Source organism: Vigna unguiculata, chromosome 3 (assembly GCF_004118075.2).
Source record: "Vigna unguiculata cultivar IT97K-499-35 chromosome 3, ASM411807v1, whole genome shotgun sequence".
NCBI lineage: Eukaryota > Viridiplantae > Streptophyta > Magnoliopsida > Fabales > Fabaceae > Vigna > Vigna unguiculata.
This window is the reverse complement of record NC_040281.1, coordinates 12,355,796-12,378,231: the sequence shown is the minus strand read 5'-3', so window position 1 is coordinate 12,378,231 and position 22,436 is coordinate 12,355,796. Positions and strand designations below refer to the sequence as shown.

Genomic DNA, 22,436 nt, shown 5'->3' with positions numbered 1-22,436 from the left:
TGAGGGCTCCACGTGTACAACGGAGATCTTTGAGTGGAAGAAACGTGACTCAGGAACGAAGCTGTGGACCATGGAATTATCTCGTTGGTGCGGTTGGTGGATGAAGTTGAAGATGGAACTTTCCCATGATGGTGGAGTTTGAAGGTATGCAATGAAGAATGTGAGACAAGACAACTCACGAGGATAAAGACTAATATCAAACTTTTCAGGGCTCAATCTTCATATTTCATTCATGCTAATATTGGCTATCAAATCAAAATATAACGTCAACAGTGTCAATATTAAGATGTGCTAATTTCTGTGAATGGCTCAATTATTTCTATAAATTACACTGTCATCCTCGTAATAAGAATGTAACAGGAGAAAGTAACATATATTACAAAACATTGGCCTCAAACTCTAACTTTTGAGCCTAAGCTTAAGGTAACTCTACATGATTCAAATTCAGATTTTAACATTATCTAACACAGACTTTCCATTAAGCCGGTTTCTGCTCTGAAGTTGCAAATAGTCTCTATGTTTCATTCCAATGTAAGCTGCAGGGTTGTTTTGACTGTCTAGAAGCTCTTTAGCCGGTTCAACAACAGTGTCCAAAGATGGTGCAATTACTATTGCTAAGGAAATTCTTGTAGCTTTGTTGCTCACTACTGCTCGATGCACCACACTCTTGTACTTGCCATTGCTCACAACCTATTGCACAAACAAAAGGGTAAAAGAGAATATTCTTAACCAAGTAACAAATCATGTAATCTCATATAACACAATTTTAACCAGGATTTGTTCTTGTGTACCTCTAGATGATCAGACACAAAAGCTAGCAAGCAGTTTGAAGTGGAACTGACATTGATCCATTTGCCGTTGTGAAGCACTTGAAGGCCACTAACCCCGTTCTGCATCAGCAGGTTCAAGAGGCCATGATCAGAATGAGGAGGTATTCCCATTGCAAGCTCAGGTTGTGGACAAGGTGGATACAGATTTGCAGCTATCATTTGCAAACCAGAATCTAAGTTCATTCTATCCTCCATGTAATTCACTCCCAATCCCAAGCTTTCTGATATTCCTCTCAGTACTTCCTTTCCCAGTTTCCAGGTTCTTCTACTGTACTCTGCTAACGCTTCCCTTAACAGCAAAAAACATTCCAAATTTATCATACAGAATATCTTGGTTACTACTTAATACACATTCTTCTGCATTTAACATCACCAACAGTGATCTATCATCAAAGAGGGTCTTAAGAGTTGAGGGAAAAAGTGGAAAAGAGTGAGGTAGAACCTGAACCCGGGTGGTTTCTGAGGAGAGTGAAATTCTGGGTGCACCACGATTTTAAGGAAATCCCTCCAGAACAAGACTTTGTCCATTGAAACATTGGAGCTGGTGCCGTACCTTATAGGCTCCATCACATCCTTACCTGCATACTCTTGCTTCTCCTCCTCTCTCAGATTGAAGAAACCAAAAACTTCATCAACCATTTTCTCCATGATGCTCTTTGACACAAGGTAATTGGTGAGCATGAAGAACCCCCACTCCTCACAAGCCCTGCCTAAGTCCTGGATGGTTTTGGCCCGTTGATCAGGTGTGCCGGCGACCAAGAGAGAATAATCAATGACAGGAATTGGATCATCTTCTTCTGGGTCTGTCACTATCTCATCATCTGAATTTGTGGTGTAAGTGTATGAAGGAGGGAGGGAAGTGAGTTTTGGTGATTCAGTGAGTGCTTTCACGCTTGTGAAACTCTTTTTGTTATTGGATTGTACCTGGCCAACCTCAGAAGCTGTTGTAGCCATTATAGAAGTTAAATCAGTGAAAATGAAGAGAAAGTTGGATAGTGAACAAATATGAGTAGGCCTCGGCACTTCAAGTTGAAGGAAATGGGGTTAAGTTCTTATCATTACTCGGTTCGTAGTTATCTGAAACGTGTCAAACATTAAGTTAGCCACCGTTCGTGTGTTCTTTTGTCGTTTCGTGACTATCACATATGTCACAAACTAGACTTTTGGAAGAGGTTTGATGAAAAAAGGTGAACTGGTTGCCATATTTTCTTCCTAGAATAAGGTTGTTTTCTTCCTATCTATTTATTAGGTTAGGTTACCAATGAATTTGACATTTATGACAATGATTTTATCAATTAAAATAAAGATTTAATTAAAATCTAACGTACTTCATGTCAAATATTGTAATCGTATAAATTTTGACAAAAGAAACAATTAGTTATATACAATTATTAAATTGCTGCATCTGACTTCATCTAACCTGATCGGCTGTGTGTGTATATATATATATATATATATAAACATTTCTTAAAAATAATATTACTTTTATTTAAGATATGGGCTAAATAGATTGATTAAAAATAATCTAGTTCAATTTAATTTTTTTTTGGGCGGATTAAAACTATTTCTGTTGTTTTTTCGAATATGCCTAAGAAATTTATTGGCAGTGAAAAACATCAATAGTCTTCAAACACTGAAATATTCATAACCTAAATTCATGAATGGGTTTTGGTTCCTGGTTGTACCATACATACCGAAGAAAAAGAGAGGGACATTGTTGTGTTATCTGCTGTCATGGCTTTATTACATGACCAATTGTTTCATTTTTTTCAACTATCCACTGACGAGCTCTTAAAACATGTTACAAAGTGACAAATTATGAAATCATGTTAGGGAATTTTAATTCCTGAGACTGCGTTTTCGGCTCGCGAATTTGAGTTTCTGAAACCTCCTTCATCATCAAATTGCTAGCAAGCAGTTTCTGAAACTGAAGCCTAGTTTAGCTCTCGTTATTAATACTTTTTACCTTTTCACTAGGATAAAAAATGTGCAAACTCGATTTCATAAGATATTACTGTACATTAATTGGTGAAAGTTAGACAATATGCCCTGCATTTATTTTCAGCATCCATGCACCATGTTGGATGAGAAAAAAGGTATACACATAAAGTGCTCGTTACATTGCCTCTTAGAAAACAGAACAGACATCACACATGCTACCTCGTGAGCCAAACAAGGCAAAGGATAATCCTCCAATTCCTTCACAACCTTTGCTTTGCCGTTATACTTTATAGGTACACTTGATCATCACACAGAAACCCTTCAAACTCTCATCTTGTTGAGAGTCAGAAACTACACTCTAGCTGGCAAAGCCTGGAAAACTACTAGGTTTATGATCTTCATTAATCTCTATGTAACCTATAATTAAGTGTTATTAATCGTTTTCATAAACAGCAGAAAAAGTTGAGTGTATGTTGTATAGAGATTAATGAAGACTATAAATACAGGAGGTTCCAGAGTGCCTAATAATTTCTCCTAAGAACTTACAGAGCCAAGAGTTCCAACTCCAGTCAATCAGAAGCTTCTCAATGGAGGGTTTGGCTTTCTCTGGCTGCGTCCATACCATGATATTAAGTGCTTGGCATTGAAGGATCGTGACCTCTTGATGGAAGACGAAGAAGAAGAAGAACTGCAACCACCTTTAATTCTCTTTGAATTATTTCCATGAGAATCTCCTGACACAACAGTAGCAAGAGCAAGACTGATCTTAGCAGCAGAAGAAGAATCCAGAGACACCGATCTTCTTGGCTGCACAGCCACCACTTCTGAAGCCATGTTCTCAGTTTCACACACTTCAACCTCTTCCTCTTCTTCACCCCTCAACAAATCATCACCATGTTGGGCTTGAGCTTGAACATGATTATGTTCTTCTCCATCACCACTTTCAGAAACCTCCATCTCCACAAAAGACCTGGAAGCAAAAGCATTGGGGTCCATGGAAGGAACCCTTGTGGGGTCAGTGACAATAGGAGCACGGCACATGGGGCAATTGGTATGCGATCTAAGCCAGGTGTCAATGCAAGGCAAGTGAAAAGCGTGGTTACACTTAGGCAAAAGCCTGAGACTTTCATCCTCTTCAAACTCGCTCAAACAAACGGAACATTCCGACCCTTCAATCAAGCCTTCATCTTTCTTGTACTTGCAAACGGTGATGGCACCGATCACTGATTGTTGGAGGCCAGTGGTGCGGATGTACCAGATGGGGTGGTCAACCACAGGGCCATGTGCTTCTTCGTCCAACAAATCTTCCTCAGTTTGAGGCCGTGACAAGGTTCTCCTCACAGACCTGTTCCTAGGAGAGAAAAACTTCACATAGATGGCGTAGGAGCAGAGGACAACGAAAACGGCGGCTACAACGGAAAAACAGACGATCAAGTATGTGGTTTTGTGGTTGCTATTGGGACTTTGTTTATCATCTTTTAAATCAGGAGGATATGGAAGCTCAAGTAACTTTCTGTGATGCAGCTCCATGTGAGAGAGAAGGAATCAGGGCAACATGGGAATGGAAGAAGAGATTGGATTGGAAGGGATGAATGAAGGGTTAGGTGGGAAGAGGTTGCAACTTTGACTAAGGATTATATCTAACGTCAGAGGAAGAATAGAAACATGTTTTTAAATTCAATCTTTGACGCGGTTTTGTTTTACTTTTTGTTTGCATCTATTTTATTTTCACGGCGGTTCCTATGTCGGTGTGGCTGGACTCACTTTTTTATTTCGGCCCAACCCAACAAAAACCCAAAAGACACTTTTTTTTTTTCATTTTTTCAAGATAGAGAGACTTTGTTTCTTGTGAAGACTAAGGAGTGGTTTATATATAGTCTTATAAAAAATATATTTTATTTTATTTTTAAATGCTCATACAGCATTGGGTACTTACTAAAATTAGCACATACTTTATTAAACATGTGAACGAGAAAAAGAGAGTAATTTTTTAATTTTTTTATATTTCAAAATTTTAGAAAAACAATAGTTCAAATTATAAAAAGAAAATTATCAAAATTTAGTTAGCAAAATATTTATTTTTTTCATTTTATTTTATATTGTTAAAGAAAAAGGGATAGTAAGTTGGAGTAGTTATTAGTTATAAAAAATGTGGGCAAGTTTTGTAGAGGGACAAAAACAATGTAATATAGATACGTTGTTTTGTTGCAAAGTTGTGTATAGAGATTGTATATATCTCTCTGGTCAAATAAAATATAATTTTAAAATAACAAATCATTAACGAAATACAATAAAACTATCTCACTTCAATCTGTTGATAGAAGTCGCTATAAACATAAAGAAAAAATTAATAAATATTTATAAAAAAGAATACGAAATGAGTGATTAGTTAGATCTGATATTGAAAAGAAAATTGAAGTGATATATATATATATATATATATATATATATATATATATATATATATATATATATATATATATATATATATATATATATATATATATATATATATATATATATTATGGTAAACTCAAATCACACTTACTTAATGCATTGAGATTGAGTTAAATAAATTGATAAAAAAAAAAACATTCTTTTTATCAAAAGTTGTAATTTAAAGTATTAAACTAATTAAAAAATAACAAGTCTTACAAAAATTAATTTAACATTTTAAGTAAGTCAACATGCAAGTTATACCAAATTTGTTCAAACTAATAGATGACATAAAAAAAACATATTCATAACAAAATAATAAAAAAGAGTCATTCCTTCTAAATTTATCATCTAACGGTATAAAAAAAGTTATTTTCTTTTTAATCAGATTTGATTCAATCATATAATAAAATCCAACACAACCTAATTATGTTGAATTAGATTGAATGAGAATATCACATAATATAATCCAATAAACACCCGTGATATTCAAAAGTCGAAAGTAATATATAAAAGAATGATAATTTTTATTTAAAAAATTATTACGAAATTCATCAATTTTACTCTAAATAAATAGAAAAATCAACTATTAATAATCTCGAATGAGATTTATCATTAATTAAAATAGTATTAAATCAAATTATCATTAATTAAAATATTATTAAATTAAATTAGTTAATTTTTTGACAAATATAATGAAAGGAAACGGAGAAGAATTATTTGATGTTAGAAGTGTTGGGTATTGGGCTCCCTTCCTATGTGGAGAAAAGGCCCAAAATTTGAGAAGCCCATGTCTCACTTAAACCTAGTGGAGAGGAGGCTATAAAATAAAGAGAGAGGCAGAACAATAGAGTCAGAATACACTGAAAGCCCTAACACATAGAGGGAGAGGTAGAGGGAAAATTCTGTTCACGTTTTTCATAGAGCTGTCGCAGTAAATTCGGCGCTGCGGATTCGTTCACCGTTGGATCGGGCTGAAATTTTTACAGCAGGTTCGGAACTCATTGCTCTTCATTCTGACCGGTCGGATCTTTGATACGAGGTCTGAGTTGGGAGATATTAATTTCGCACTGCAGCAGTGATTTGTAGAGGTTTTCCTCTCTTGTTCTTCTCTATTTGAAAGCTTTGTTGCTTTGTTATTTGGTTGGGTGTTGGCACTAATTTGTGCTATTGATTAAGACTCTTTTGTACTCTTGTTGATCATAGTGAAGCTATTTCTTTGGTCTGGACGACTCGTGGTTTTTACCCTTGATTTGAGGGGTTTTCCACGTTAAAAATCTTGGTGCCTTTATTTGTGCTTTTGGTGGTTTATTATTGCTGCTCTTTGATTATTGCTCCTCATAGATTCTTGCAAGTTAGGGGAAATTATATCCGCTGCATTCTCTGGTATATTGTTTGTTATTGTTTTCCCCATCAGAGTGGTATCAGAGCCTTGTGAGGTTTTACAGAGGGGGTTTCATTGGGGAGAACAACACCAATGAGATCTGAGCCTAACCATATAAGACACTAACACCACTCTCAACCCAAAACCTTAAGGCAATGGGTTTATGGGTCTTGATTCTTATATAGTGCTCTACTTTCTCATTTCTGGTCAATGTGGGACTTAGACTCACACTTGGATTCCTAACAATCTCCCCCTCAAGGGTGAGTCTCTTCAACCACATTGGTACACTCCCCCTCCAGCGGAAGCTGCCCAACCACGAGTACTCCTTTTCTGCCCTTTTTTGTACCGCCGTTATTCTTAACGGGACACGCTTTACCTGGAACCCTAACCTGGGACCTTTGCCAGGAAGACTTTCGATACTAGGACCATACTGGTACTGCACTCGTTTGATGACATGCACTCGTTTATACCAGAGAATGCAGCGGATATAATTTCCCCTAACTTGCAAGAATCTATGAGGAGCAATAATCAAAGAGCAGCAATAATAAACCACCAAAAGCACAAATAAAGGCACCAAGATTTTTAACGTGGAAAACCCCTCAAATCAAGGGTAAAAACCACGAGTCGTCCAGACCAAAGAAATAGCTTCACTATGATCAACAAGAGTACAAAAGAGTCTTAATCAATAGCACAAATTAGTGCCAACACCCAACCAAATAACAAAGCAACAAAGCTTTCAAATAGAGAAGAACAAGAGAGGAAAACCTCTACAAATCACTGCTGCAGTGCGAAATTAATATCTCCCAACTCAGACCTCGTATCAAAGATCCGACCGGTCAGAATGAAGAGCAATGAGTTCCGAACCTGCTGTAAAAATTTCAGCCCGATCCAACGGTGAACGAATCCGCAGCGCCGAATTTACTGCGACAGCTCTATGAAAAACGTGAACAGAATTTTCCCTCTACCTCTCCCTCTATGTGTTAGGGCTTTCAGTGTATTCTGACTCTATTGTTCTGCCTCTCTCTTTATTTTATAGCCTCCTCTCCACTAGGTTTAAGTGAGACATGGGCTTCTCAAATTTTGGGCCTTTTCTCCACATAGGAAGGGAGCCCAATACCCAACAAATCTCCCCCTCACAACTATGTGGAGATAACCGCCAAACCGGCGATCTCACAACAAACTTCAAACTTTCCTCTTGGCAATGCTTTAGTCATCATATCAGCACCATTATCATCTGTATGAACCTTTTTCAACTCCAACAACTTAGCATCCAAAGCATCACGTATCCAATGATACCTCACATCAATATGTTTGGATCTAGAATGAAAAGTTGGATTCTTACCAAGATGGATAGCACTTTGGCTATCAACAAACAATGAATAGTTATCTTGCCTAAAACCAAGCTCCTGCAAGAATTTCTTCAACCATAACACCTCCTTGCATGCTTCAGTAATAGCAATGAACTCTGCTTCTGTAGTAGACAACGCTACACACCTTTGTAGTCTTGATTGCCAAGCCACAGCTCCCCCTGCAAACTTTATCAAATAGCCCGAAGTGGACTTTCTGGAATCAATATCCCCAGCCAAATCTGAGTCTGAGTAACCCATCAAAGTAGGTTTATCACCTCCAAAACAAAGCTTCATATCAACTGTACCATGAAGATACCTCAAAATCCATTTCACAGCATTCCAATGCTCTCTACCTGGGTTTGACAAAAATCGACTAACTGTACCAACAGCATGTGCAATATCTGGTCTTGTACACACCATCGCATACATCAAACTGCCCACCGCAGATGCATAAGGAACTCTACTCATATTGGTCTTCTCAACTTCATTTGAAGGACTCTGTTTAACACTCAGTTTAAAATGAGTAGCAAGAGGAGTACTCACAGCTTTAGCATTTTCCATCTGGAATCTCTGCAACACCTTCCTAATGTATTGCTCTTGTGATAGATAAATCTTCTTTTCTCTCCTATCACGTGAGATATGTATGCCAAGAATCCTTTTAGCAGCTCCCAAGTCTTTCATGGCAAAAGACTCGCCAAGTGTCTTCTTTAACCTGTCAATTTTGGAAATATCTTTTCCAACAATAAGCATGTCATCAACATATAATAACAGGATAATAAAGTCATCATTAGAAAAACTTTTAACAAAGACACAATGATCAGAAGTAGTCTTCATGTAACCCTGCTCACACATAAAAGACTCAAACTTCTTATACCACTGCCTTGGAGCCTGCTTCAAACCGTATAGACTCTTCCTTAGTCTACACACATATTCTTCCTTGCCTTTAACAAGAAAACCATCAGGTTGCTTCATGTATATCTCTTCCTCCAAATTACCATGAAGGAAAGCTGTCTTCACATCCATCTGCTCAACCTCCAAATCAAGAGTAGCAGCTAAACTTAGCACAGTTCTGATGGATGACATTTTCACCACAGGTGAGAAAATCTCATTGAAATCAACACCCTTTTTCTGTCTGAAACCTTTCACCACTAATCTGGCCTTGTACCTTGGAAGTGTAGAATTTGAATCTTGTTTCACCCTGAAAATCCACCTAGTTTCCAATGCCCTTTTGCCCTTAGGCAATTTCACCAAGTCGTAAGTGTGATTATCATGCAAAGATTTCATCTCATCTTGCATTGCATCCAGCCACTGTTTCTTCTCTTCACTATCCAAAGCCTCTTCAAAACACTCAGGTTCTCCACCGTCAGTCAAGGTTATGTACTCATCACAGGAATACCTTGTAGAAGGTTGTTTTTGTCTATTAGACCTCCTGAGTTGGACTTGAGGTGATTCAGGTATATCACCAAGATCGTCATCATCATCATGTTCCTCTTGAGCATCATCAATTGGAACCTCTACTCCACTTCCAAACTGTTGATCATCAACATCACCATGTTGCTCATTGTCTTGAGCTTCCGTTTCAACATTCTCCAAATTGTGAGTGGGCAACCTCATCGGATTACCATCAGTGAGATTACTGTCTTTCTCGGGTGTGGTCTTCTTCACCTTATCAATGTCTTCAATGGTCTGATCTTCCATGAATTGTACATCACGGCTTCTAACAAGCTTCTTCTCAACAGGATCATAAAACCTGTAGCCAAATTCATCCTCACCATAGCCAATAAAGAATCATGAATTGTAGACTCCAAGTGTGAGTCTAAGTCCCACATTGACCAGAAATGAGAAAGTAGAGCACTATATAAGAATCAAGACCCATAAACCCATTGCCTTAAGGTTTTGGGTTGAGAGTGGTGTCAATTCCTTATGTGGTTGGGCTCAGATCTCATTGGTGTTGTTCTCCCCAATGAAACCCCCTCTGTAAAACCTCACAAGTGGTATCAGAGCCGATGGTTAATATCGGCTCAAACGAGTGCAGTACCAGTATGGTCCTAGTATCGAAAGTCTTCCTGGCAAAGGTCCCAGGTTAGGGTTCCAGGTAAAGCGTGTCCCGTTAAGAATAACGGCGGTACAAAAAAGGGCAGAAAAGGAGTACTCGTGGTTGGGCAGCTTCCGCTGGAGGGGGAGTGTACCAATGTGGTTGAAGAGACTCACCCTTGAGGGGGAGATTGTTAGGAATCCAAGTGTGAGTCTAAGTCCCACATTGACCAGAAATGAGAAAGTAGAGCACTATATAAGAATCAAGACCCATAAACCCATTGCCTTAAGGTTTTGGGTTGAGAGTGGTGTTAGTGTCTTATATGGTTAGGCTCAGATCTCATTGGTGTTGTTCTCCCCAATGAAACCCCCTCTGTAAAACCTCACAAGGCTTTGATACCACTCTGATGGGGAAAACAATAACAAACAATATACCAGAGAATGCAGCGGATATAATTTCCCCTAACTTGCAAGAATCTATGAGGAGCAATAATCAAAGAGCAGCAATAATAAACCACCAAAAGCACAAATAAAGGCACCAAGATTTTTAACGTGGAAAACCCCTCAAATCAAGGGTAAAAACCACGAGTCGTCCAGACCAAAGAAATAGCTTCACTATGATCAACAAGAGTACAAAAGAGTCTTAATCAATAGCACAAATTAGTGCCAACACCCAACCAAATAACAAAGCAACAAAGCTTTCAAATAGAGAAGAACAAGAGAGGAAAACCTCTACAAATCACTGCTGCAGTGCGAAATTAATATCTCCCAACTCAGACCTCGTATCAAAGATCCGACCGGTCAGAATGAAGAGCAATGAGTTCCGAACCTGCTGTAAAAATTTCAGCCCGATCCAACGGTGAACGAATCCGCAGCGCCGAATTTACTGCGACAGCTCTATGAAAAACGTGAACAGAATTTTCCCTCTACCTCTCCCTCTATGTGTTAGGGCTTTCAGTGTATTCTGACTCTATTGTTCTGCCTCTCTCTTTATTTTATAGCCTCCTCTCCACTAGGTTTAAGTGAGACATGGGCTTCTCAAATTTTGGGCCTTTTCTCCACATAGGAAGGGAGCCCAATACCCAACAAGAAGAGTATCCTTTATCTACAAGTGTTCATATCTAATGGTGGTATAATGTTTTTTACTATTGTGTAATTCTTTTAGAATCCTTTTTATATTAAAAAAAACTGTCAAGGTTCTTCAATCAAATTAGTAACTATGTCAGTTATTAATTTGAGAAGACACTGCTAGAACTCTTAACACCAAATATAATTCATTTTAATTCACATAAATTAGTATTTTGCAAGAAAAAGTAAGATTTACATAAAGATGATTAAAAAAAGTAAATATATTTCAATTAAAAAATAAATAAAGAATGGATCAGAACAAACTTTTTCCGTAAGCAAAATTGCCATGAGTGTAACAAGTACATGAAGTGCGTTGTGTTAAAACATTGAAGAAAAATTACAAGAGTCTTCATCATATTTACAGAAGAAAAAAAACTAACTAACTACTTGTATAAAAGAACTTATTACAGATTTGTGTATTTAGTAAACTTTCTAAATAAGATCTATTCTTTAGCTTTTTAAATCTATAATACTCATAACAACACTCTTATTTGCTAGATTTGTTTATATATGATGAATAAATGTCTTAACTTTAGTGGAAAACGTATTTCATTGAATGATAAATATCACTTTTTTAATAAGTGAGTTTAAACTTAAAATAATTCTGAAAAATAAATTTATAATATTAGATTTGCACTTGCATACCCTATACATTTATCTTATTTATATTATTTATAGTATATTTGAAATCTTTAACACATATCTCTCACACCAAGACACATTTATTTGAAATGTGAGACTAAATATTAATAGAGATCCATAGAAGTTTAATAATGGATGACACAATAAATCTAACGAATAATAAATCTCGTTATAATAAATTTCAAATGATTCTAATATCATTTTAAAAAATAATTTTAAACATTACTTAAATTTATAAAATAAGGTTTATACTTACTTTTATATATATTAGAATAATACTTTATATTTTTAATCAATATGATATCTCCCACATTACTTAACATTACTTAAAAACTCTTAACTTAACATTACTTAAAAACTCTTAAAACAGGCTAGATGTCATTGCCTTTAAAAGACATTCTCCATTGATTAATATTTTTTACTCCAATCTTATCCTTAAATATTCATTAATGGTACCTTTATCTCCTTTTAAAACACATTTTCAATTTCATTCATATATTATGATTATGAATATTACACTAATTAACACAATTTAACAAGGGAGTCAAACATAACTCTTACGAATGAGGAATAGTGGTAGCAAAAAATTGATTGAGAAAAAAATATTAACATGATTTTGAGTGCAAACTCTTAATGGTGCATAAGAAAAAGTTTTACTAGACTTCACGTTAAACATCTTTAAATCAACCTCTTTAATAATATGAAATCTTCAATCTTTTGGTGTATAAGTCAAGTTTTTTACAATAATGAAGAATCTACACAATGTAGTCCATCTATGAAACTTCAGTATCTTGGTGTATATGTTATTTGTTTACAATAAGAAAGAAAAAATACTATTGAAAGGAGATAAATAAGACTCACTGGATGTTTGTAAGTAAATAGAGTATCATAAATAAATAAAAAGTATGAGTATACAAAAAAAGTGAGTTAAAATTAGTTTCCTTTGTTATAACTAAAGATTATTATACATACTTTTGGACCTTATTGTATGAATTTATTAATTATGCTATAGATAGCTTCCAAATTATTAAAAAATATCTTTTGATTGTTTAAATAATGGTTCTTTTTTATTGAATCATATTGTGTTATTGTAATTAAATAGTATTGTAAAGAGTTGAGTTATTGGATGTTATTATTCTAATAAACTGATTCCGCTAATAATTGTACATCCAAACTAAAAGTTCCGGAAAACTCGTTTAGAAAATTCTGTTATAGAAAGCTTGTTTCATAATGGATTTCAGGTGTTTCGAAAAGCTTGTTTTTAAAATTTCATTTTGAAAACCTTTTTCCAGAAATCTTGTTTCAGAAATTCCAGAAAGCTTGTGCTAGAATAACTAAACAAATTTACAAGTATATACCAATGGAAAAACTAAGCATCCCCATAATTGACTTTGGTTATTATTATCATCATTGCTCTTTCCAATTTCTGTGAAGAAATTGAAAATACTTTTAATGTCAGCTAGAGGTTCATCACGGATAGCTGAAATTCAGCGATTTTCTTGATGTAGTTCGTGCCATAAAGTCCAATCAAGATATGTTGGATTGCAGAGGAAATATACCAATTGTGTCAGCCGCTGGGACTGAAAGAGGTTATTGGATATATCTTAATCTGCAGCTTTATGGCACCAATAGCAAAATCTTTCAACCAAATAAGTTTATCCAACGCAAAGAGGAATTAAAAATAGCAAAAATACTACGATCCTCAAATTTCCCAACAACAGAAGCCTTTAGTTAAACATAAAATGATCAAACAAACAAAGGCATACTAAGATACCCCTATAAGATTTAACTCCAAAACCAAATTTCATCTAGGAGATCCTAGAAGAATCCTACTCCCAATTCAACCAAAATCAGAGGATACAATGTCTTATATAGCAAGAAGAATTAAATACTCCATGTTGACAAAGTGTGCGAATAGAAACACTATCAAAGTTGTCTAACTAAACCCACCCGCTATCAGGATTTCAATTTTATGAAAAATCTAGATATTTTTAAAGTTATGTTGTTGTATGGAAGACCCAAAAGCTCTTTAATATGCATGACTTACCTTCTAATCCTCGAGCGTCTCCATAAGGTAATATGAACTTTTGGCTGGATATATATGCTTCTAAAGAGACTCACGGTTTATATTTGCAAGTCCCTTAGATTAGTACTTCTCAGAAACTAGATGCACAGTGAAGTTAATAACTCTAGATTTAATTGAGAAGCCTTGCAGGTTCAAATACTGACAGCTGGAGAAGAGTTTCACCTTATCAGGTATAGTTGCTCCCAAAAACCCATTTCTACCCCTCACTTGCATAAGACTAGAATGAATGAACAGAAGATTGGGGATCCAACCTCTGAGAAAGACTTCACAGATTCTATGTTTGGTAGAAGCATCTCAACATTATGAAATAAAAAAAAAAAAAAAAGTGTAAGGAACTGTGAAGGAAATTGTGTGATCAAATTGAGGGTATAATTGAACAAATATATTAAAATGGAGATCCAATTATTTTTAATTTTATTGATGTGTATAGCATATCAATCCATAGTAACAACACAACTTTTGATGCCATGTAACCAAAACAGCAAACATAAAGTTGTTCCTCACAATGTTCTTATCCAACAGACAAGAAACATTACAATGGAGATCCCCATCCGCCACCACCAGGAGTCAAAATTTGAAGAACTTCCCCTGGAAGCACCTCAACTGTATTCTTACCACCAAGATAAATCTTTCGTTTATCTTTCTTTATAAGATAGTTAGCTCCACGAGCACCATCTTTCCCTCCCTTGAGCCCTCTTGGTGCATGGACACGCCTCTCAGAAAGAATGCTAACAATAACTGGGCGCCTAAACTCTATTTCTCTAAGTAGACCATCGCCACCTTTATGAAACCCATCTCCACCACTGTTTTCTCTAAGTCCAAACTTGTGCAGAATCACTGGATATCTTTGCTCAAATATCTCAGGATCAGTCATTCTTGTATTTGTCATGTGGCATTGTACCCCACTGGTCCCATCCCAAGTAGGACCAGCCCCACTTCCACCTCCAATTGTTTCATAGTAACCAAAGGTATCATCTCCAAATGTAAAATTATTCATACATCCCTGTGAACAAGCAGAGGCTTGAAATGCAGTGAATATAACATCAGTTATCCTCTGGGATGTAAGGACATTACCCCCTACTACAGCAGCAGTATCACTAGGAGAGAGAAATGAGCCCTCTGGGATAAGAATCTTCACCGGCGCCAAGCAACCTTGATTGAGAGGAATATCAACATTCACTAAACAGCGAACACAGTATATGACAGCTGCAGCTGTTACAGCTTCTGGTGCATTCCAATTACCATAAACTTCAGCACTTGTCCCAGCAAAATCAAAAACTGCTTCTCCTTTATTAGAGTCAATGCTCAGTTTCAAATGAATAATGGATCCATCATCCATGTAGTCCTCTTCTTCAATAGTCGCAAGTTCATTCTTGGATGAAATGCTATGACCAACAGACTTCAACATCTCTCTTACTGCTGCTTCTGCATTCACCTGTACGTAATTCATGTAAGCCTGAACAGTTTCCAGACCATACTGCTCAATGAGCTCTTGAACTAGAGTAATTCCTCTTTGATTTGCTGCTACCTGTGCTCGCAGATCTGATAAGTTATCTTGAATCCTGCGAGATCCTGGAATCTTATTTCCATGACCATCAGAATTTGGAAACTGCAGAAGTTTAATGATCCCTTCTTCTTGAAAGACGCCTTTTTCCACAAGCTTAAATGCCTTAATGGCCGCTCCTTCCTCTAATATGGACTTTGAAAATGGAGGCATGCTTCCAGGAGTAGTACCCCCGATCTCTGCATGATGCCCTCTATTTGCCACAAAAAATACTACGTTCCCATTGAAGAAAACAGGTGTAATAACTGTTATATCAGGAAGATGGCTACCTCCAGCTGACGGATGGTTAGTAACCAAAACATCTCCTTCACTTAGATTCTCACCCCAGTAACTGAGCTGCCACCGAACTGTACTAGACATAGCACCTAGATGGACAGGAACATGAGGTGCATTTGCAACTAGGCCCCCACTAGGGTCGAATAGAGCACATGAAAAATCAAGTCGTTCTTTGATATTTGTTGAAATGGAAGTTCTTTGTAGTGTCCTTCCCATTTGCTCAGCTATACCCATAAATCTGTGATTGAAGATGGAGAGCTGTACAACATCCGCAACTTTATCTGATATTTTAACACTGGTTAAAGGAGAATCTATTTCAATCCTGATGTTTCCATATTTGGTTATGGTGGCTCTACAGTTGGGCTCTACTATCACAGTACTATTGCCATTCATGATGATTGCTGGGCCAGACATCATGTGCCCATAGCCCAACTTTTCAAGCTTATAGAGAGGTGTTTCCTGCCAACCATTCCCAAAGTAAACCTTATAGTAGCCTTCAACTATAGGACTACCAGACGCAGGTTCTATAGCCTGTGGCCTCAATATATTGGTAACTCCTATACCACGAACTCTAACATCACAGATCACAATGTTTCTGTTCTGGAGTTTAAAACCGTACTCCTGCTGAAACAATCTCACAAACTCAGTGGCATAATCATATAATTGTCCATCTTCAGCTATTTGTCTTTTGACCATGATGGCAGTGTCTGTACCTTCATATCTCAAGTTTAAGTACGTCTCTGTTGAAATATTTTCCTCTTTAAATGCTTGATTTTGCAACTTCTGCTTTACCTGTCTTAGTAAAACAGCTTCTCGTTGTGAGACCTCAATAATAGATTCAGCTCCATATACTGCAGAATAAGGCTCCTGTGCCTCTTCTACAACATTTGCCAATCCCATTCCATATGCACTCAAGATCCCGCACAATTTGTGAATAAGCACTTCTTTCATACCTAACGACCTAGCAATAGCACAAGCATGCTGAGGTCCAGCACCTCCAAAGCATGCAAGTGAATGGTTCTTTGTCTCATGTCCCTTCATTTCAGTCAACTGCCTTATTGGACGACACATTGTTTCATTGGCAACATCCACAAACCCAAGTGCAATCTCTTCTACTGACATGTCTTTTGAAGATGGATCTTGATTCCTTCGGTGAGCATTGATTTGCCTAGCAAGCTCCTCAAATTTTCCTCTGCTTGACTTGATATCAAGAGGCTGATCTTCATTTGGCCCAAATATAGAAGGGAAATAATCAGGAATAACATATCCCAGAATTAGGTTAGCATCAGTAATTGCCAACTCCCCACCTTTCCGATAACATGCAGGACCAGGGTGTGCTCCAACCGATTCGGGTCCAGCTTGAAAGGCACCAAATTGGAACTTCAACTTTGAACCACCGCCAGCAGCTACAGTGTTTATGTCAAGCTGAGGTGCTTGAATGATGGCACCCGCAATTTGGGTTTCCAGCACTTGCTCATAGCTACCAGCATATCGACTCACATCTGTAGATGTTCCTCCCATATCAAACCCAATTAATGGCTTATCCGTTTCAAGCCCAAAAAGAGTTTGCGAGTAACCAACAACTCCTCCAGCAGGGCCAGACAAAATTGCTTTGTGCCCCGAGAAGGAACTCTCAGGAGCAAGTCCTCCATCTGATTGCATAAATAAAACATTCAACTTTCCAATTCCCTCATCAAATTTGGAGATGAATCCTGACAGATATTCTTTAATAACTGGGGTCAGATAAGCATCTACGCTAGCTGTTAGACCACGAGGAACAGCTCGAACCATGGGACTCAAAGCAGATGATATGGAAACATGTCTGAATCCCAGACTCAAAGCTAACTTTTCAACCTGCTGTTCATGTTGTGGATAAGTGTATGAATGCATTAGAACAACAGCCAAACAGTTAATTCCTTTCTCCAATAACCTTTTCAATACAGGCTTCAGCGCTTCTTCATTAAGAGGCTTCACAATCCTGACAATCTCACCTGAAATTCCTTTAACCAGTAATGAAGAAGCACCCTGTTTTTTTTCTTCTTCCTCAGACTGAACAAGCTGAACTCTCTCTTCAACCTCTACAACTTCTTCATAGAGATTTGAGGGCTTTGACACGGTCAAATCAAATATGCTGGGGCGAGCCTGGTTCCCAATCTGAAGCAAATCACGAAAGCCTTGAGTCACACACACAGCAATCCTTTCTCCCTTACGCTCCAAAAGAGCATTTGTTGCCACAGTTGTACCCATCCTTATCCATTCAATCTTGTCAGTGGGTATCTTGGAGTTGCGTGGAATTTTCTCACCAATGAATTCTTCAAGGATCCTCCTTATCCCTTCCACCGGTGCATCATCATAGTTCAAAGGGTCAACTGACAGAAGCTTCAAAACTTGGCCATCAGACCGACCAGGGATTTCTGCATACACATCAGTAAATGTGCCCCCTCTGTCTATACAAAACCTCAACTTCCCTTCTGTAACACTCCCCATCTTATTGGACCACAATTATTAGTCCCTGCAAAGTCACATGGATTGCAATCCAATCATCATAGTATCTATTAAGTTAAATTACGTATGATATACCCACCAAAGAATTACGTCTTCCTATAAAGTTTAGAAACATCAGATATTCATTTTCCTTGAAATTGTATGAATCCACCAGACAATATCAGAAAAATCATTTGTCAACACTCAGATGTAAAGACAAAAAACAAAGCTCAAGTGGAATCTCATACAAGATTATCTAATATCTGAAAAACCTTATTGCTATCCAATTAGCATAAATAAATACAATAATTAATTACAAATATCGCGAATGTTTTTTCTTTTTAATTTTCAAATTTGTCTCCAAGAACAGAAGAATACAGTGGCATTGAGGGAAAGTTAGAAAGCAAAAGACAAAGTTAGAAAATGTTGTTGGAATCTTACAGATATGCGAAGGTTGGAGAAGAGAAAGAAATTATGCAGCGTTGGCGTGGTTGGTGGCAATGGTTGCGTGCTCGGGGTGGGAGTTGGGGTTCCTCACTTCCCTATCTATGTCCGTCCGCTTCTGTTTTATGTATTAGTTTCAGATTTTCATTTTTCTCTATTTACATTTTTATTTTCATTTTTATCCTTTAAAGGTACCAATTTATTTAAATTTAACATTTTTCTTTAAATTTAAATATTTTTTTTAATTAAACAAATAAAATCTTCCAATAAAAAATAAAAATCAATCATAAAATAAATAAAAATTTTCTACAATTTAATTATAAATATCATTTATATTTATTTTTATAATTATAATTTATTTTATATTTACATATTTGATGAAGGTCAATCTAGTATGGAATAGTCCATAAATGGTTATGTGAGATATATGATTTAATTACATTGCTCAGAGAAATATGATATGATTTATTGCATCAATAAAAAAAATATCTTAAAAATCATCATTAATTATTTATTATTATTGTATATCTTCTTCATTAAGAATATTTATATCTTACACTATGTTGAGATTGAAGCTGTAAGCAAGTTTGAGTTAGTTGATTTGATGCTTTAATCACTTGGATTTTAGTATGAATGTGTTGAGAGTTAATTTATTGTTTGTAATGTAATTTTGTTGTTTTAAGTGTAGTAAAGTTTCAACTTGGTCTTCGTTAAATTAAATAGAAATAGAAATGACATATAAAAGTGTTTTCACCATTTGATTGAAATAAAGTTTCAATAATTAAAATGTTCTTGATCTAACTAAGTTAATAAAGTACCATATTTTAGTAGAGTCCTCGTCTTAATTAACTAAAATCACTTAAGCATTTGAAAGAGTGAATATCTAACCTTATTTTATTCAATTAAAGATCTTCATCACCTTGAAGATCTTCACTATCCCTCTTTTATAATTTTGAGTTAATTATTTTAGATGATCTTGTTCTTTTTTATTATTCTTTTTGTGTTGTCAACTTTTTTTATTAGGATCAATGATTTCATGTGATAAAGTTTCACAAGAAATTAAGAGATCTTGTAGGATTCAAGATCTTAGCTGTTTGTGATCCAGTTTCACAAGTGGTGGTAGGAGATCCTGCAGAGTTCATGATCATGTTGTGTGTTGCTTTTTTTTGTTTTCTTAAGGATTCAAATAAAATTTTAATATATGTTAAATGGCTTAATTAAGGTGATTGGTGATTAATTAAGTAGACGTAGCTTTTTTTTTTTTTGAGAACGAAAATATAATTAATATAGTTCTTAGTATTTTTCTCCTTGTATTATTTATTACAATTCATATTTAGATTGATTTTATATTACATAGCTATATATAAAAGATCATGGAACATTGAAAATAATATTTTTTTGAAGTTAGAAATGAGTTTTCTCTAAAGTATCAATTTATTCAAAGTTAATCCTTTACTCATTTATGAAAGGTTTCTAAAATTTTTGAAAGTTTAATTTACATCTTTTGAAGGTTTCTAAAATTATTTCTAACGCATTATACATAAAACTTATCATATTACTTTTCAGTTTATCTTTTATCAATGTGATATGAGAGTGACATCATCCTCTTTCCATTGTTTTCTCATTAATTGTTGTTAGCACTAATGGATTGAATACTTTCTAAGTCGATTAACATAGATCAAGGCATAATTTTTCATGCTAGTTATTATTATAATAATAATTGGAATAGTATGACATACTCTCATAAATTGACTGTTGTAAAAATATTTTAATCAACATAAATTTATATTAATTGCTTCTACGTCAAACTTTTAACAAACATAATTAGATAATTAAACGTAAATATTCGATGTAAAATACCTATTTTATACTGGTATATTAAAATGAAATATATAAATAGTGTTTAATTGGGGTTAGACCAAACTATTGACATAAAACACTCTCCTCCCCTCTTTTTATCTGTTTTGTTTTTTCTTGATTTGGGTTTATTTCAGGGATGATTAGGGTTGATTGAGAGTACTCTAATGATTTATTGAAACCATATAGAGATGTTGAAATGAAATGTCTAATTTTCTAGAATGATTTTGTTTTTAGTGTTTATTTTGATTTGTGAATAAAAAATTGAAATTTTGTGGAGTTATTTTCTATTTGTGTAATTTGTATTGTTCATTTGTCTTTAATTGTTGTGATTGTTCTGTATGTTTCTGAAATTAAGGCATTCAAGTTGAGACAAGGGTGTGAGTACACGTCTGTTTTTTCTTTTAAATTTAAAATATTAAATTGGTTGTTTCAGAACCGATATAATATCTTTTAGAAATATTATATTATATATATATATATATATATATATATATAAATATATATATATATATATATATATATATATATATATGCGTAGGTTTTATAGAGATCGTATTTGGTATTTGGATATTCTTTTAAGAAATGATTTCGTCAATTATTTATAATTGAAAATAGGTTATGTTATTTTTTAAATCAGTGTAAATTAATAAAACGAACTTCCTTCTTTTTATTCAATGAGGATAAAAAAATCATTTTTTTAGTCATATATATATATATATATATATATATATATATATATATATATATATCTTTTAACATTTCCCTTTAAGAAGAAAATCCCTTTCGCTAACTCCATTTATTCTCTTTGAATTAGCCCCACCCCGGGAACTCATTTTCATTCCATTTTGACGTTTCCAAGTAATACACCTTAAGTAAAGGACAATGTATAAACTCTCTCACCCTTTGCCCTACTCAATAAACACCTAAACCTATCATTTTAATTTTTTGGTCCTCACTTTCTCTCTACTCCATGTTTCACATCCAACAAAATGTTATATAATATCTTACAAAACACCACTCTCTTACCTTATGTTTTCATCCTAAATATGACTTTTGTACGCTTCCCAAGGAATTCTACCATATTTATCCTCGCAAAGTGCTTAAACCAAGGAATTGTACCATATTTTATCGATAATGTTTCATTTAATGAAACTAGAATCGCAATTTGAAACCTTGTTTAATTCTACAGTTACTGAAACTAAAGATATGAGAATAACATTTCAATGTGATGAGATAAATACCCAAAACTAATAATTTGACAATTAATTATTGGTTTATCCCATATGGCACAGTGGGTACTAGTGATTTGATTTTGATTTCAGGTTTTATTCAATATTGAAAAGTCGCCTTTCGATCTAAAAAAATCAAACAAATTCAGCTTGTCATGATGTTATTGCTTTCTAATATTGAAACATTAAGCTAAAGTATACAGTCTAAAACATCAAGTGGCTGTAGTTTAGTGGTGAGAATTCCACGTTGTGGCCGTGGAGACCTGGGCTCGAATCCCAGCAGCCACAATTCTTTTCAGTTTCTATTTTTCTTTTTGTATTTGGTTTATTCTTATATTTTATTTATACATTACACGAGTTTGAGCATAGTTTAACTAGTTTTGACGGATAAAGTTAATACATTAAAGAACAACTCCTAGTAAAATTGAAACGGTTTTGAACTAAAAATAACTCCATTAAGTTCTCATTTTGTTTTTCTGTCTGTTCTTAAACTCATATTACTCGGTGGATTTACACTATAATAAAAAAGACCCACGATGATATCCAAGTTATTTCCTTTTGTCACATTAAAGGTCTATATCACAAGACTATATATAAAACCTTAAAACAAAACTACTTCAGATAATGCAGAAACTTCGAAACAAAATTTCAGTAAAATACACAGGCGAGCCATGATATATATGTTTGTAGTAAAATTAAAGAAACAAGTACACTTTTGTTTTTTTCTTTTCATTCAAACACTAAACATT

At 35.1% G+C, this 22,436-nt stretch overlaps 3 protein-coding genes and 1 non-coding gene across 4 annotated transcripts; 1 reads left to right on the top strand and 3 right to left on the bottom strand.

Moving 5' to 3' along the window:
• Positions 1-263: 263 nt before the first annotated feature.
• On the bottom strand, positions 264-1,891 carry LOC114177726 (protein DMR6-LIKE OXYGENASE 2-like). The gene is made up of 3 exons (XM_028063217.1): positions 1,273-1,891; positions 792-1,119; positions 264-690 (listed from the first exon to the last, which is right to left on the bottom strand). Exons 1-3 carry the CDS (start codon positions 1,782-1,784, stop codon positions 445-447), a joined length of 1,086 nt encoding a protein of 361 aa, XP_027919018.1. The 5' UTR covers positions 1,785-1,891; the 3' UTR covers positions 264-444.
• Positions 1,892-2,829: 938 nt separating this feature from the next.
• LOC114177727 (RING-H2 finger protein ATL54-like) lies at positions 2,830-4,428 on the bottom strand. The gene has a single exon (XM_028063218.1). It carries the CDS (start codon positions 4,299-4,301, stop codon positions 3,345-3,347), a length of 957 nt encoding a protein of 318 aa, XP_027919019.1. The 5' UTR covers positions 4,302-4,428; the 3' UTR covers positions 2,830-3,344.
• Positions 4,429-14,204: 9,776 nt separating this feature from the next.
• On the bottom strand, positions 14,205-18,723 carry LOC114177731 (5-oxoprolinase). The gene is made up of 2 exons (XM_028063224.1): positions 18,596-18,723; positions 14,205-18,182 (listed from the first exon to the last, which is right to left on the bottom strand). Exon 2 carries the CDS (start codon positions 18,155-18,157, stop codon positions 14,363-14,365), a length of 3,795 nt encoding a protein of 1,264 aa, XP_027919025.1. The 5' UTR covers positions 18,158-18,182; positions 18,596-18,723; the 3' UTR covers positions 14,205-14,362.
• A 3,180-nt stretch (positions 18,724-21,903) lies between these two features.
• Positions 21,904-21,975, top strand: TRNAH-GUG. Its single transcript has one exon. It is a non-coding gene; the product is annotated as a tRNA-His (tRNA).
• The last annotated feature ends 461 nt before the right edge of the window (positions 21,976-22,436 follow it).

Excerpts from the sequence above, each read along its gene's own strand:
- LOC114177726 (XM_028063217.1), bottom strand. The coding sequence starts at position 1,784 with ATGGCTACAACAGCTTCTGAGGTTGGCCAGGTACAATCCAATAACAAA. Across the intron at positions 1,120-1,272 it reads CAGAAACCACCCGGGTTCAG|GGAAGCGTTAGCAGAGTACA; the intron begins GTTCTACCTCAC and ends TTTGCTGTTAAG. Across the intron at positions 691-791 it reads TTGTGTCTGATCATCTAGAG|GTTGTGAGCAATGGCAAGTA; the intron begins GTACACAAGAAC and ends TTTGTGCAATAG.
- LOC114177727 (XM_028063218.1), bottom strand. The coding sequence starts at position 4,301 with ATGGAGCTGCATCACAGAAAGTTACTTGAGCTTCCATATCCTCCTGAT.
- LOC114177731 (XM_028063224.1), bottom strand. The coding sequence starts at position 18,157 with ATGGGGAGTGTTACAGAAGGGAAGTTGAGGTTTTGTATAGACAGAGGG.